Here is a 15309-nt window from a genome sequence, read left to right as displayed (position 1 = left end):
GGGGGGGGGGGGAGGTGGGCTCCAATGGAAGATTAGAAAATAGGGGGGAGGTTCTGTCGTGGAAGAAGAGGTTTATTTTATTTATGTATAGCGCATGTAATACATGCTCTATACCTGACCGACTTTTTAGGTTCAACTATACTACAGGTTTCAAAATATCGAGTATAACGCATTTAAAACATGCGCTATACCTTAATGGGGTATCTGACTGTTAAGGTATTGCGCACGTTTTACATGCGTTATATATAAAATTGTCCTGAACACTTTTTTTCACCTATTTTTGTCTCTTGAGTCAAAATTTGCAACCTTTTGGTTCCGGACTCCCTTAGGGGCGTATCATCTATGAAGTGATTGATTAAAGTTCTCAAAGGAAGACTGTTTTTCAAGTGGCTCTAAGGAAGACATATTTAGCAACTGAGAAGACTACATACATGATAAAGGAGCTTTTTTTTTTGGGAGAGAGAAGTTCTTAATATAACTAGTTTGCATTAACTATTCTGTTGATGACTAGAAGAGTGCTTTTGGAAGAGTCCGGATATTTGCAGTGTCCCTTTGGGTAGTGTGCCTAAGAGTATTGTTTGTATACGTGGGGAAAGCAGAGCGGTTATTATTCTACCTGAAGTTGAATTAAATGCGGGGTGGGGAGAGATAGCCTCTAAAATAGAAAGGTTCATTCACAGAAACTTTCGCTTTACAAGAGCAACAGAGGTTCCAAAATTACATAATGATTTTGCTCATACTCTATGCTCAAACAAATGGTCAGAATCAAATGCCAACATCAGAGTTATTCAACCAGAAAGCAGCCCTATCGAAATCGCTGCTTCAATGCCATCAGACAAAAGTCTTTTGAATAGGTGCATCGTCGCCAAGTTCTCGAAAGAACTAGATTTAATTCCCTCACGCACAGAGGTTCGAAGATGGGTAAACAACAAGTGGAGTAATGCTGTTGGAGTCTATGAACTGAATGGACTACAATTTCTTTTCGAATTCCCAACCAGAAGGATGGCGGAGCAGACTATGGAGGAAACTTGGAGATGGAAGAATGCTACTTTATTGCTGAGCTGGTGGTCCCCGACAGCAGCTTGTTATCCTTCTGAAACAAAATTCGACTGGATCTGGGTGAGGATTCTCGGACTCCCATTACATCTATGGTCATCAGAAATCATGAAAGCTATCGGAGAAAAATGTGGTGGCTGGATTGAGACGGAGGAAGAGACGCAGCTGCGAAATCACATGAGGTGGGCTCGTATCAAAGTTAAGGGACCGGCTGAAAAGATCCCTAAAGTCGTAGAAGCAGAAGAAGGAGGAATGCTTTTTTCCTTGCCATTGTGGAGTGAAATTCCGACGATCGTGAAAGTTTTCCAAGAAGATGCAGTAGTGGAAGTACGGCCCAAGTTCTGTGATGATATAGTTACAGGCCCTATTTTCATAAAAGAGAGATCTAGGCACGTGGGCTCAGCAACATGGCCCTTTAATTCAAAAGTCGACAGTTGTATCCCACGTGCCCTTGAGCGGGGGAATTATTCTAATGACATTAGGGTAAATACTAAAGTGGGCCGAACTCAGGAGAAGCCCAAGACTTTACAAAAAATAAAAGATCCAGATTCCAGAAAATTGGCTGATGAAAAAAGCCCAAGTTCTATTATGGATAGCTGTGGGGCCAATCTAGCAAGACCTAAAACTTATGTATCTCAAAATTTTGGGCCCGATGTTATAAGTGAGGATCTGAATAGGGATTCTAATTTACCCCAACAAATGGAGCGACCCGACCTTCTATTCCTAGAGATAGAAGCGTGTAAACATACGGAGGTGTATTTGATAGAGCAAATTGAAAAATCAGCAGCTGCTCAACCGTTATTATCTCAAGTGGAAGATGATGGAAGTCACACAGATCATGACATGCAAGAGGGGGAAATTGAGGGGGAGGTTTAGATACTCGAAAATCTGAATCAACAACAGTTAATTGAATATAGAGGTGCAGATGCATGGGAGATAGAAGATGTTAACCCAATTCAAGTTCAATTCCAAGAAGCTGAAATGGAGGCAACTTTATGGGTACATAGGAATATATTGAGACTGAGCAAGGAATATGGGGCAGTGTTCAAAGGCTGTGAAGGGGAGGCTCTATCTCTTTTTATGAAACTAGATGCCAAAAGGAAGGAGATGACAGAAACTCCTACTGCCAACTGTGGTACTCCAAAACAAAAGGGGGCAAAGGAAGTGGAAAAACTAGTTTTCAATGTGACGTATAAAGATGAGGGGAAAAGAGCAAGGGGGAGGTCAATTTCCAGAAGTGAACCATGAAGATAAAAATTATCTCGTGGAATGTTTGGGGATTGAATAGAAGGGAAAAGAGAAGGTTAGTGAACAGTTTGATACAAAGGTGGAAAGCAGACATTTATTGCTTTCAAGAAACTAAGTTAGAGGGAAATATTGAACCATTAGTCAAGCAAATATGGACCAATAGAAGGGTATAGTTTGGTTGCTCCCAATCAAATGGGAGAAGTGGGGGAATTCTTATTTTATGGGATAATAGGGCATGGAGAGGAGAGGTGATCACCACTGGAATATCCACAATTACTTGTAGATTCAGCTCGATGACAGAGGAGTTCTCATGGCGTCTCACGGGGGTATATGCACCTTGCAACAGGGTGGAAAGACAGCTTATGTGGATGGAAATTGCAGATACTAGGGGACTTTTTGATGGTCCCTGGGTAATATGCGGGGATTTTAACACAACTAGATTTGTAAATGAGAGGAAAAATTGTAGGAGAATGACAAGATCCATGATAGAGTTCTCTGATTTCATTAATGACATGGAAGTGGTGGATCCTCCTCTTATCGGAGGAAATTTTACTTGGGCAAAGGGTGACAATCAGCAAGCTTTTTCAAGGATAGACAGGTTTCTATTCTCTACGGAATGGAATGATGAATTCAGGAATATTTCCCAAACATTGTTACCTAGAGTCTCTTCTGACCATGCTCCCTTACTGTTAGAATGTGGAGATTGGGAGAATCATAAGTCTTATTTCAAGTTCGAGAATTGGTGGCTCGGGGTGGCAGGTTTTAGTGACATGGTGAAAACGTGGTGGCTTTCTTTTGAGGTACAGGGTAGACCTGATTATATTTTGGCCTGCAAATTGAGGATGCTGAAAGGAAAACTAAAAGAGTGGAATGGTACAAATCATGGTAACTTTGAAGTAAGGAAAACTCAACTTCTAAGTTCCATGGCAGAAATGGATGTTGTACAGGAAACTAGAAATCTATCTGAAGATGAGCTTTTGCAGAAGGCCAGCATGTTCATGGAGCTGGAAGATATAGCAAAAAATGAGGAGATAGCTTGGAGACAGAGATCTAGAGTTCTTTGGCTCAAGCAAGGGGATAGGAACACAAAATTCTTTAATAGAATGGCAAATGCACATAGGAGAAATAACACAATTGATAAGCTAGAAGTTAATTGTGTGACGGTGGAGAATCCAGAGACTATAAAAGGGAAATTCTATCCTTCTACGAAAAACTTTACACTGAAACAGAGGAATGGAGACCAAAGTTTGTTTTGGCTGATTGTCCTTGTATAAGTGAGAGTGAGAAGCAGTGGTTACAAAGATCATTTGAAGAGGATAAAGTTTGCGCAGGGGTAAAATTATGTGCTTCAGACAAAGCACCTGGGCCAGACGGATATATCATGAGATTTTTTCATTCTTGCTGGGATATTGTAAAGGAAGATGTTATGCAAACCTTGAGAAATTTTCATACACAGGAGTTTTTTGAGAAGAGCTTTAATGCATCATATATAGCCCTTATACCAAAGAAGACTGGAGCTCGAGAGTTAAGAGATTTTAGGCCTATTAGCTTAATTGGGTCTGTGTACAAAATTATTTCTAAGGTTTTGACCGAGAGATTGAAAACAGTGATCTCCAAGCTAGTAGATAGACATCAGATGGCTTTCATAAAGGGGAGACAGATAATGGATGCAGCACTAGTGGCTAATGAATGTGTTGATTCAAGGCTAAAGATGAAGACACCTGGAATTCTTTGCAAACTTGATATTGAGAAAGCATATGATCATGTGAGCTGGGTTTTTCTTCTTAAAATGCTGAAATCTATGGGTTTTGGAAGAAAGTGGATTAAATGGATGCTCTTCTGCATAAGCTCAGTCAGGTTCTCCGTTCTCATCAATGGTTCCCCAGAAGGTTTCTTCCCTTCACATAGAGGTTTGAGACAGGGTGACCCTCTTTCCCCCTTTTTGTTCCTAATAGCAATGGAGGGTCTAAATAACATGATAAAGGTAGCAAATAACAATAGGTGGATGACTGGTTTTAAGGTGGCAAGTAGTGTAGGTGGAATGGAGGTAACTCATCTACTATATGCAGATGATACTTTGGTATTTTGTGATGCAAAAGAAAAAGAGCTAAGATATCTCAGGATAATTCTAACAATTTTTGAGACAGTCTCTGGTCTACATGTCAATTGGAGGAAAAGCCTCATTTTTCCAGTAAATGAGGTAACTGATATACAAAGGCTGACAGGCGTTCTTGGATGCACAGTTGGAACTCTTCCTACAACCTACTTAGGTCTGCCATTGGGTTCTAAAAACAAGTCGTTAGACATTTGGAGTGGGGTGTTAGAAAGATGTGAGAAAAGATTGGCTAAGTGGAAAAGCCAGTACATATCCCTGGGGGCAGAATAACATTGGTTAACAGTGTCTTAGATGCACTTCCCACGTACATGATGTCCCTTTTTCCTATTCCTACAAAAATAGAGAAAAGGATGGAAGGAATTTCATATGGCAAGGAAATAAGGAGAAGGGAGGTTATCACTTGGTCAACTGGAAGGTTTTGACACAAAGCAAGAAATCTGGGGGCTTAGGCATAAGAAACTTGAGACTACATAATAAAAGCCTACTCATGAAACGGCTTTGGAGGTTTGGCAGGGAAGATCAAACTCTATGGCGACAGGTCATCACTGAAAAATATGGACTAGAGGGACAATGGATACCTAGAGCAGTGACAACAACATATGGGGTTAGTGTCTGGAGGTCCATCAGGGCTTATTGGCCTCTTTTTGCTGAGAATGTTTCTATTGTAGTAGGGAATGGGAGGAAAACATCCTTTTGGAATGATAATTGGCTAGGACATGGACCTTTGAAAGACCTTTTCAGTGACATGAAAGTTTTGAGTTTGAATAATGAAGCCATGGTGGAAGACAGTTGGGACCAACATGGATGGACTTTCAACTTTAGAAGAGAACTAAATAACTGGGAATTGCCTAGATTGAATGCTCTTGATCAGTTCAAGGGAACTACAGTGGAGGAGGATATGGTTAAATGGACAAGGCATAGTAGTGGCTCTTTTGCAGTGAACTCAGCATACAAACTGCTCAACCATCAAGGCCAGCAAACTCAGTTATGGAGCTGGAAAACAATGTGGCAAGCCAAAATACCAACTAAAGTAGCCTGCTTTGTATGGTTAGCAGCCAGTGATGCTTGTCTAACACAAGACAATCTAATGAGAAGAGGCATGCCATTGTGTTCAAGGTGTTATCTGTGTGGAAATGAGGCTGAAAGTAGTAGCCATTTATTTTTACACTGTCAGTTTGCTAGAGCTTTATGGCACCTATTTTTGAGTATGAAAGGACTGTCATGGGCCATGCCCAGGAGTACATGGGAGCTACTTGCTTGCTGGAATTTCTCTGGAGACCTGATCAAACAAAAAAAGTGGTGGAAGACCATCCCGGGGTGTATATGGTGGACCATTTGGATGGAAAGAAACAATAGATGTTTTGAAGGACACAACAACTCCTTACAGAAGATCAAGATGAACTGCTTATTTTTGTTTCACTTTTGGTGCAAGGAAGATTTTGTTCAGGATGTAGATTCAATGATAGATATCATAGGATCACTGTAGTAGGAGATAGAAGATAGCCGTGGTTTTTGCTCTTTTTGATATATGTATTATGGCCTTAGCACAACCTTTGTGCTACGATTAAATAATATGTTACCATTCTCAAAAAAATAATTATTTGTCGTATGACATAAGATAATGCAGCGCAAGTTGTTGACATCATAGGTTAGCTTGAACTTTAAATAGATGCACAAGTACTGTTGGTTCTTGTTAACCAAAAAGTTTTCTGTTATCATAAACAACAGGGTGGAAGAGAAGGCAAACAACATGAAGAAGAAGAGAGAGAAAACGGGAAAAATTAGCGGTGAAAAAAGTTGGAGAATCTATTGCACTAGGTTTGTTGTTGTCAAATCTGTGAGACCTTGACAAGTGATACACTGCAATTGATACTACACAATTTTGGAAAAGTCTTATTCATTAGTAATTTGCTTCAACTTAGGGTAAATTGTACTTCCATCTAAAAAAATTACTTGTACTTAATGAATTGATAAAACCTGGTTAGCAGGCTAACTTCGGGCCACCAACAAACTTGGAGATGCAAAAGCGCAATACTACCAAACAAAGATAGCATTTGGGAGCTGTTACTTAGAGGTGGATCCAGGATTTTGGGTAGATGACAACACTATTACGAAGAGGTGAATCCATGATATAAATTTTACGGGTTCAACCTTTAATTCTTACTAGTGCACCGATTAGGCTTTTGGAATTATAAGTTCTAAGTTAACTTTTTTTCTTTTATATATATATATATATATATAAAATAAGGTAAAAAAAAGAAAAATAGGAATTTCATTGTGTCAGACTTGAAAATTTTAAAGCATAAACTAAACAAAGAAAGGTAGAAAAAGAAAAAGTACTTAATATGCAGAAGTGACACCTGACATGCTAATCTCGTGTGGGTCCGCCCAATTCTAGAAAAAGAAATTAAAAAACAACAAAATTGATACAAGATTTGAACTACTAACCTTACTTAGAGAGCTGCACTAAATAACCATCGTATCATATGATACTTTGCGTTAGGGTGCACACATATATATTTAAGTATTTTAAAAAAAAAATAACATTACTATACATGATCTAGGGAGGGGAGCATGGATTCACGTATCCTCAGGAACCCCCCCCCCCCCCCCCCCCCTGCTGTTAGTCAAGCTTGTGAATGTTCTGAGGTTACCCAGGACGATAACTACTAAACCACAAACACGAAAACCCACATTTGAAGGGACCTTATAATTATAGATAACTAACAAAAAAACCTCATGACAAAATATTAAATCTCACCAGATAAACCTACCAAAAAAAAGTATTAACCAGACTGGTGAAGAATACTTTTACACCATTATGCTTGCTCTTGAGTTTGATTCTCCCTGAGGTTATAAAATTTTAGAAATCTAATTGATGTATCTTCATCATATTTCGGATTTCGCCTGTGCTTTTTAATTGCTGATTCACTGGTTCACAACTTATGTGAAGTAATGCGAGGGTATTGATAAAAGTTGAAGGGGCAGTAATCTCAGTTTCATTTTGACTAGAATTTAAGTCTTTTTGGATCCTAGGATGTATACTAACTAAACATGGTTTTGCATGACTAAACCTTCTTAAAAAACTTTTGGCAGGTATATTCACTGGACTGGACTCCAGAAAAGAATCGTATTGTGAGTGCATCCCAAGATGGCAGATTAATAGTATGGAATGCTCTGACCAGCCAGAAAACCCATGCAATTAAGCTTCCATGTGCTTGGGTCATGACTTGCGCCTTCTCTCCTTTTGGGCAGTCCGTAGCCTGTGGCGGACTTGATAGTGTCTGCTCTATCTTCCATTTGAATTCACCTACTGACAAGGAGGGGAACCTTCCGTTATCAAGAATGCTTAGTGGGCACAAGGGGTACGTGTCAGCATGTCAGTATGTTCCAGATGAGGAAGGTCACATGATAACTGGTTCTGGTGATCAAACATGTATTCTGTGGGATATAACCACTGGCCTAAGAACTTCCGTCTTTGGAGGTGAGTTTCAGTCTGGGCACAGTGCTGATGTATTAAGGTAAGTTGGTGACCTATAGAGTGTTATGCAATATTCATTACGTTTTTTTGAAGTTTGTCAACATCATTTTTTTCATTTCTTTTTGATTGGATCAGTGTCTCAATCAATGCATCAAATCCAAAACTGTTCGTGTCTGGATCCTGTGATACAACTGCCCGTCTGTGGGACACCCGTGTTGCTAGTCGAGCACAGCGAACATTCTATGGTCATGAGGGAGATGTTAATATTGTAAAGTTCTTCCCTGATGGTAATAGATTTGGGACTGGTTCAGATGATGGAACTTGCCGATTGTTTGACATTAGAACTGGACACCAGCTGCAAGTGTACTACCAACCGCATGGTGATGGCGATATCCCACATGTCACTTCCATTGCATTTTCCATCTCTGGTCGGCTTCTGTTTGCTGGGTACTCGAATGGTGACTGTTACGTGTGGGACACACTATTAGCAAAGGTAAAGCAGAGTTGCATTTTGTTTACATTGCTTATGAGTTGGGGTTAAAGCTCAGTCATGACTCTACGTTTACATTAGGTTCAAAATTTTCCAGGAGTTATTTAAATCCGCCTGGAGGTGTGTATGTTAGTAGCAACTAGAGAGAACCTTAAGTATTTAGAGAACCCAAGTTATTGACTATAGGAATGAAATGGTACGATGGAGCTAAATGAATAGTGAGGATGATATAACATACCTCAACTAGCTTGGGGGTGAGGGTACAATAGTTTCTTTGTTGCTTATGCATTGTTCGTCTGAAATATTCATCTACCATCATCACAATTTCAATTCCAGCTGGGATATCAAGTCTGGTATTTAAGTGGAGAAGGGTAGAGAGGCGGGTCTATTATCCACCAATCTTTGAAGCTGGAGGCAGCATATCTCTTGGTTGTTAAAAAGAATATATTCTACCGTTGGTGAACTTATTGTTGGAAGAGATTAGAGATGATTCTTGTTCTAAGTTCCCATTGGTTTTTAAACAATATTCAACTAATTGTTGTTTTCTGCTGAGAGCTGTGACTGTACTTGCTGTTGTCTGATGGTTTGTGTATGTTTATGTTGCTATCATCTTAGTTCTTCCTTATTTCACATCAACCTTATGTTTGCATTTGCTGTTTCAAATACTAGGTGGTTTTAAATTTGGGATCACTTCAAAACTCTCACGAAGGTCGGATTAGTTGTCTTGGATTGTCAGCTGATGGAAGTGCCTTATGTACAGGAAGTTGGGATACAAACCTGAAGGTAAGCTTTTTTTATGTTTTCTTACAAGGATGAGGGTTAATTGTGCAACCAAAAAAGCTACCAAGTAGTGCTCTTTTTTTTTTCTTTTTCTTTTTTCTTTTTGTGATACAAGTTTCATTCATTGCCACATTGATCATTTCCCATGTATTCTTCTGCTCTCTGCGATCTTAGACCTGTGTGAGTGAAAAGATATGTTAATCTTCCATTTTCCGCTGGCAGATTTGGGCATTCGGAGGTCACAGAACGGTGATCTGAGTGATGAAACGCGCTACCTCTTTCCCTTTTCTGTCTCATTTTCAGGGACTGCCCGGCATATGGTCGTGTTTTCTTGGGATGGTCATCACTTGTAGATCTCTTTGTATTTCAGCTAATGTTGTGGTTAGAGAATTGTAAATTTTGTGCGATTACATTTACTAGTTTCCTTGTTTCTTCTTTATCATAATTAGCGAGGCTTCCATCTGACCTTAATTACCCCCCCGGCCTTATGTTATAAAACAACTGGAGTACAATCAGAAGGCAAATTTTTTATTTCTTCATAGTTAGGTCCGTACCTTTGGGAATATCTTTACTTGGTGGATCTTCCTTATTTAACTTCAATATATAGATACTCGAATTTAAGCTTTCAAAAGGATTTAATGTGTAAATATTTTAAGCTATCAGTGTATTATAACCTTAGCAGATTCTCTCTCTTATTTTCAAGTTATTAATTTCTATTATATAGACAGTTATCTGCATAAAAGTTAAAACTCCTTTTCAAAATAGTCCTTGCTTTTCTTTACCGGTTTTCTGGAGTGTATTTTGATTATCACATCCATTAATCTGATGAATGTTCACACAACTTTAGCAATAAGGTCTTTAACCCCTCCCTCCCTTCACTAAAAACAATAAGGTAGAAGTTTAAACATCGTGCCAACTCCAAACCAATTCAGCGTAATTTGAGGATATTAATTTTCCCACAAAGCAAAGGAAGAGTGAATGTCAAAATTTAGAATGAGTACAAATGTGCTGAATGCCAAGTTTCAGGCTTGGGAAAACTGCTCTAGAAATCACTTTAGCATAGTAGAGTTGGATAAACTACAATAATCAACTCCTGTCTCCAAAATAGTCATATAAATGAATGAATTCCCATAACTCGTCAAAGAGTATCTCGCAGTTCTCACAGAGCCTATTGACTTTTGACTTTGTCAAAATCCCACCACAGTATCACCTGAGGACTACTTCACAACTAGTATCTCTCGGTCTATGTAAAGAAACCTAGCCGCTTGCAACAACTTCATGAATTGCATCACTTACAGATATATCTTCTGACCTAACAGCCAGCTTCATTGCAACCTCCTTTGCCCCATCCAATCCAAATGATAACCGAACAAGTACCTTTACGCTGCCAATGTATACACCAGATAATAAACATGTGTGCGATCTTGAGTTGCTTGGGACTACCTCAGTGCCCTGCAGATACATCAGATACTATTTCAGCTTCCAAAGAGAGAAAAATTATGCAGAATTGCCTGCAAATATTTGACTAAAATGCAATACGGTATTCAACAAAACAGTATCTCCTGCTCTTAAAAAGGAGTTTTAACAAAGTGTGTTCAAGTTGATAAACCTCGCAAGGTTGCATGCCAAGAAGGTTAATGACTGCATTTACTGCTTCAGTCAGGCTTTCCCTTGGGCCAAGACCATATTCATCTACGCGTTCACAATCTGGTCCCAAGCTCTCCCATGCATTCCTAAAATTGGAGACTCCCAATTTCAGCATGTAATCTGCAGCGACAACCTCAAGGTCTTCTAGTTGGTATTCATCTTCAACACCATCATCTTCAGCCTCACCAGTGGTTGGATCAACCTGGTGGATCATCAAATTCATTAACATTACACCTTTGCATTTAACCAAGATTAAGAATAAATATGAGCAGTATACCATCCAACATTTCATTTCAAATCAAAACTAAGACAATCTTGGGAAGCAGTAATATGCAGAGATAAAATGCTAAAACGGCAAGGTTTTGAGGATACATGAAAAACATTGAAACCATGTCCCATGTCTAGTAAAGGTCTCAACAAACGACCACAGCCCAAATGATATCCAGAATAATGCCAGATATGTTATATACAGATAATAAAAGACACTATGTACTTTATGTACAAGTATCATAACCCTGAAAAGTAAATCATTAGTCGTCTCCCAAGTTATACATAGATTCCATAACACAAATTTTTGAAGGTAGTAGTTCTCATGAGAAGTATACCTCTTTAACAATGAATCTTAGTGTGTTCGAGAATTTCCCAACAGCAGGGACTCCTTCAGGTTTCTCAAAAGCCACAAATGTCTGCCCTGGAGTATCATATGGAAGAGACTTGAGAGGTTTGGATGCTATTTCAGAAAATTCCTCAGCTTCAGACGGATCCACAATAACAGAGACCTGGCAGGGAAAACATTGTTTGGATGAATAAGTGGGCCAAACATCAAAATGCAAGAAACTCTTCAAAGAATCTTAGAATAATAAGCAGATCACTTCAAAATGCACGAAATTCCTTGGAAAAAATCATTACATTTTCCAACAATTGCTCAGGAATGGTATTGGTGCAGTTGTACTGGAACACTACATGACTATCAAAAATGTGCTTCACGACATTAACTGCATACTCTGTTTCAGCTTCTGTGAGCTCCACTGGCGCCGATGACTGAAACACAAGATAAAGAAAATTACTCACTGAGACAGCTGAGAAAGACATTAGAAAATAAACAAGAAAAAACAATGGAGAACCTTGAAAAGCTTCCCATAGCTAGCGAATTCCGGGATAGAGGACAGTAATCTTTCATATGAATCAACAGTAGAGGTGGGGCCGACAGGTGGAGCACCCAAACCAGTTGGCTTTTTACCCGGTGCTTTCTTCTCTGCCAAAGGCTGAGATTTAACTTCCTTGGGAACAGAAAAAATATCAAACGCCTCTTCTGATGGCTCCTGCAGCCATTTAAGCAAAATAATCAGATAACCAATAATAAAAGAACCAGAGGTCAAGAAAATTAAGAGAAGATACACACATAGTTCTTTAAACTTGTCTCCAGATTGGTGAGAGGGACACCGAGTGACCCGAATAGGAACTCTTTCACCTCATCATCAGTTTCAACAACTGCACCATCACCTCCAAGGGTATTCAAATACAGTGTTGCCCTATCGCGAACCTGCCAAAAGATTGCCACTCACAAGCTTAAAGGAATAACAATAATGGTAGAAATTTTCTTTTCTTTTACCAGCAATATTAACACATAAGAAACAGGTAGTGGAAGCTTTAAAGCTCTACAGATGACGCAACATCACATTTCTGACAAGAGCCTTTGCATATATAATAGTTCAATTTAAATGCAATTACTTCTTATATTAGATATGAAGCTGCTCCATATTATGAGAGATAAACAGCATACTTTGATACCACAGTCAAAACCCGTACCCCCAGGAACATGGAAAATACACCCAATTACACATTTGAAAAAAAAAAAAAAAACTTACAATTTCCAAGGGAAACATTAATGGGATGGGAGGGCCAGGAGGAACTTAATAGGAAGGATAGAGACTTTATACATGTTCAGTTAGGAAAGGACATTGTTTATAATTAAAAGTCAAATACTTTGCAATCTGAATGGGATCCTGAACAAGGAAAAAAGAAAAAATAGCAAATAATTTCTCATATGTGATGCAAGAAGTTTCACTAATCAAAGATATGTTCTCAGAACTATCATGAAAAGAAAAAGGACAAAGGAGAATCATCAATAATATAAACAAAATCACTAAAAAACCAAAATATGTAAAACATCATGACTAACCTCATCATCACTGTCGAATAGGCAACGTTTCAATAGCACAAATATACGGGGCTGCAGCATATTAGAGCAAACGTTTTATCAAGATCAAAATGTGGCATTCGGTCATGACACAAAGAAAAACAGAGAGCAACCCTACCTTCAATGAATCAACCAAGGCACCAAACTTAGCTAAGGTGCTCACTGCACTGGCCCGAACAGTTGCATTCTCAAGTATAACTCTATTGTATATATATCGTATGTACTTACTGGGGTCTGATGTCTTAGGTCCTTCATTTCCAAGAAAATGTAGTATCTATAGATACATAAAAGGAGATAAATAAATAAATAGATCATCTCATAAGCTGAGAGAGAGAGAGAGAGAGAGAAAAGGTCCAGCAAAACAATTTAGATTAACAAGAAAACCATGAACAATGGAGATTGAATAGAGAAGGCAAATAACCTGAGTAGAAAGGTATGTAAATTCACAGTCCTCAATAAATTCACACAAGTGAAGCAGCCCACTATCTTTAGCATCTGGAATGTCTCTGATCAGGATCACAATTGAGTCAACAATAGCCTTTTTGTACTCAAATCCTCCTTCTTCCCTCAAAATATTGCTTAAGAAATTCATCCTACAATATGAAAAAATTAGCAAATATCCAATTCCAGAAGTTAAACAAAAAAAGTATTATATTTGTTTTGGAGGCTTTTCTTGGCGGATCTATGGAACCAAAAAAGTTCATGTAGGAGTATTTATATGCACTTCCTTAAAAGTCCATGATTACTCACAAAGATCTGTACTTCAGGGGAAACTTCAAACACAATGATCTAATGGCTTCCACCACAACAATCTTGAACTCATCAGCAATGTCAGACATAAAATTAGTTATCTGCTTCATCAAACGATCAACACTTGATTCATTGCCGGTCTTAAGAAGAGTCGTTATGGCAAGAGTTGCTATGCTCCTATTCTGATCAGAAATCAAGCTCTCCATATCTATGTTGCAGTTTGTCACAGCCATAGGATGTGTCATTGCCACCTGCACACAGTTCAAATTCCTAATCCTTCTGCTTCAATTACAGAAAGCACAAAAAGGGTTTAAACTATTATAGAATCAGATAGGAGAAAACAAGCATTTCTATTTTCTTGCACAAATTATTACTCCCTCCATCCAATGATGGCGCTTGACTGGACACGGAGTTTGAAAAGTTAATTTGACTTATGTAGTAGATTAAGAGTACTGGAAAAAAGTATTGAAGTAACAACTGAAAAGTTAGTCTGATGGATAAACAATAATAAAAGAATTTGAAGTCTTAAAAGTTGTATAGAATAATATTATTAGTAGAAAAGTGTCAAATGTCTCAAAATAGAGAAGGTGCTATATTAAAATTGGGATTAAGAGGGATGAGGGGCCAACCACTGGGTCCCTCATTCAGTAGCATACAAACACAATAATCTTTCATTGCCAAAGGGGAATTCTGGTATCTGTACAGATAAACACGCTGAGTTATCCCAAAAGGAAAACAATGGGTTAGTTTGTATCATTCATTGGCATAACTACTTAACCAAAACACAATTACCGCATGGCCAACTTAACCGTTCACAATAGAGCTTGCAGACCAATGAAAGTACAGACGAATCACCTTATTCAAGGTTCGAACAGCAGCAAACCTAAGAACTGGCTTGGAAGAGCTTAAAAAGAGCTGTAGAACAGTGATTGCAGGAGTTAATTCTCGACTAGTCACACCACTAAGCTCTGTGATTGCCCTGGCAGCTTCAAAAATAACCATTTCTGCTTTGTGACGAAGGCAGCCCTCTAGATAGTCATAGAATGGCCTATCCCCCGTTTGATTACTCATGGCAGCCTCTCTTATAACCTGAATAGATATAAAATCCCAATTCTTAGTAAAATCTCGTACTATAGTAGAAGTCCAACCAAGTTATGATGTTAAATCTCAAAAATTAGAAATGAAAGAAAAAGAAGGCACCTGACTAGTATAACGAATCAAGAGGCATTGAGCTAGAGGTGAGCGAACAGTTCCTCTTGTCAAACTGGTAACAAGCTTGCTCACAGCTAAACGGTCATTTTGCCTTATCTATATATTTTGAAATAAAACATATCAGTGCATGCAAAATGTTACTTATTCAGGATCTACTGCTAACAGTCGGGTGTGGGTGGGTGGGTGGGGGGGGGGGGGGAGAGCAGGATTTTAGCCAGTTGTAACTGAAAACAAATTATAAAGAAAAGTGATTCACCATATTCTTTAAGAGCTCAAAACATGGTGCGGTGCTCGGATCCTCTCTAATCTCTTACAACCCCCCACCCCCC

The 15309-nt window shown here is 38.7% G+C and overlaps 2 protein-coding genes across 3 annotated transcripts in view; one reads left to right on the top strand and one right to left on the bottom strand.

Annotated features, from left to right (window-relative positions):
• Positions 1-9805, top strand: part of LOC109237483 (guanine nucleotide-binding protein subunit beta-2-like) — a 16609-nt gene extending 6804 nt beyond the window's left edge. For both annotated transcript variants that reach the window (XM_019403796.1, XM_019403795.1), the window contains exons 3-6: positions 7517-7941; positions 8037-8394; positions 9061-9174; positions 9394-9805. In XM_019403796.1, coding sequence (XP_019259341.1) covers positions 7517-7941; positions 8037-8394; positions 9061-9174; positions 9394-9429 — 933 coding nt within the window. In that variant the 3' untranslated portion in view covers positions 9430-9805. The remainder of the gene's footprint in view (positions 1-7516; positions 7942-8036; positions 8395-9060; positions 9175-9393) is intronic.
• A 293-nt stretch (positions 9806-10098) lies between these two features.
• Positions 10099-15309, bottom strand: part of LOC109237482 (coatomer subunit gamma) — an 11761-nt gene continuing 6550 nt past the window's right edge. Inside the window, exons 7-18 of the mRNA XM_019403794.1 lie at positions 14969-15076; positions 14624-14857; positions 13769-14019; positions 13440-13611; positions 13137-13292; positions 13001-13051; positions 12221-12361; positions 11943-12140; positions 11728-11859; positions 11424-11597; positions 10781-11020; positions 10099-10623 (exon numbers count right to left, since the gene is read on the bottom strand). Coding sequence (XP_019259339.1) covers positions 10429-10623; positions 10781-11020; positions 11424-11597; positions 11728-11859; positions 11943-12140; positions 12221-12361; positions 13001-13051; positions 13137-13292; positions 13440-13611; positions 13769-14019; positions 14624-14857; positions 14969-15076 — 2052 coding nt within the window. The 3' untranslated portion in view covers positions 10099-10428. The remainder of the gene's footprint in view (positions 10624-10780; positions 11021-11423; positions 11598-11727; positions 11860-11942; positions 12141-12220; positions 12362-13000; positions 13052-13136; positions 13293-13439; positions 13612-13768; positions 14020-14623; positions 14858-14968; positions 15077-15309) is intronic.

The sequence above is a fragment of the Nicotiana attenuata genome, unplaced genomic scaffold (genome assembly GCF_001879085.1).
Source record: "Nicotiana attenuata strain UT unplaced genomic scaffold, NIATTr2, whole genome shotgun sequence".
Taxonomy (NCBI): Eukaryota; Viridiplantae; Streptophyta; class Magnoliopsida; order Solanales; family Solanaceae; genus Nicotiana; species Nicotiana attenuata.
This window is presented reverse-complemented; position numbering and strand designations above follow the sequence as displayed.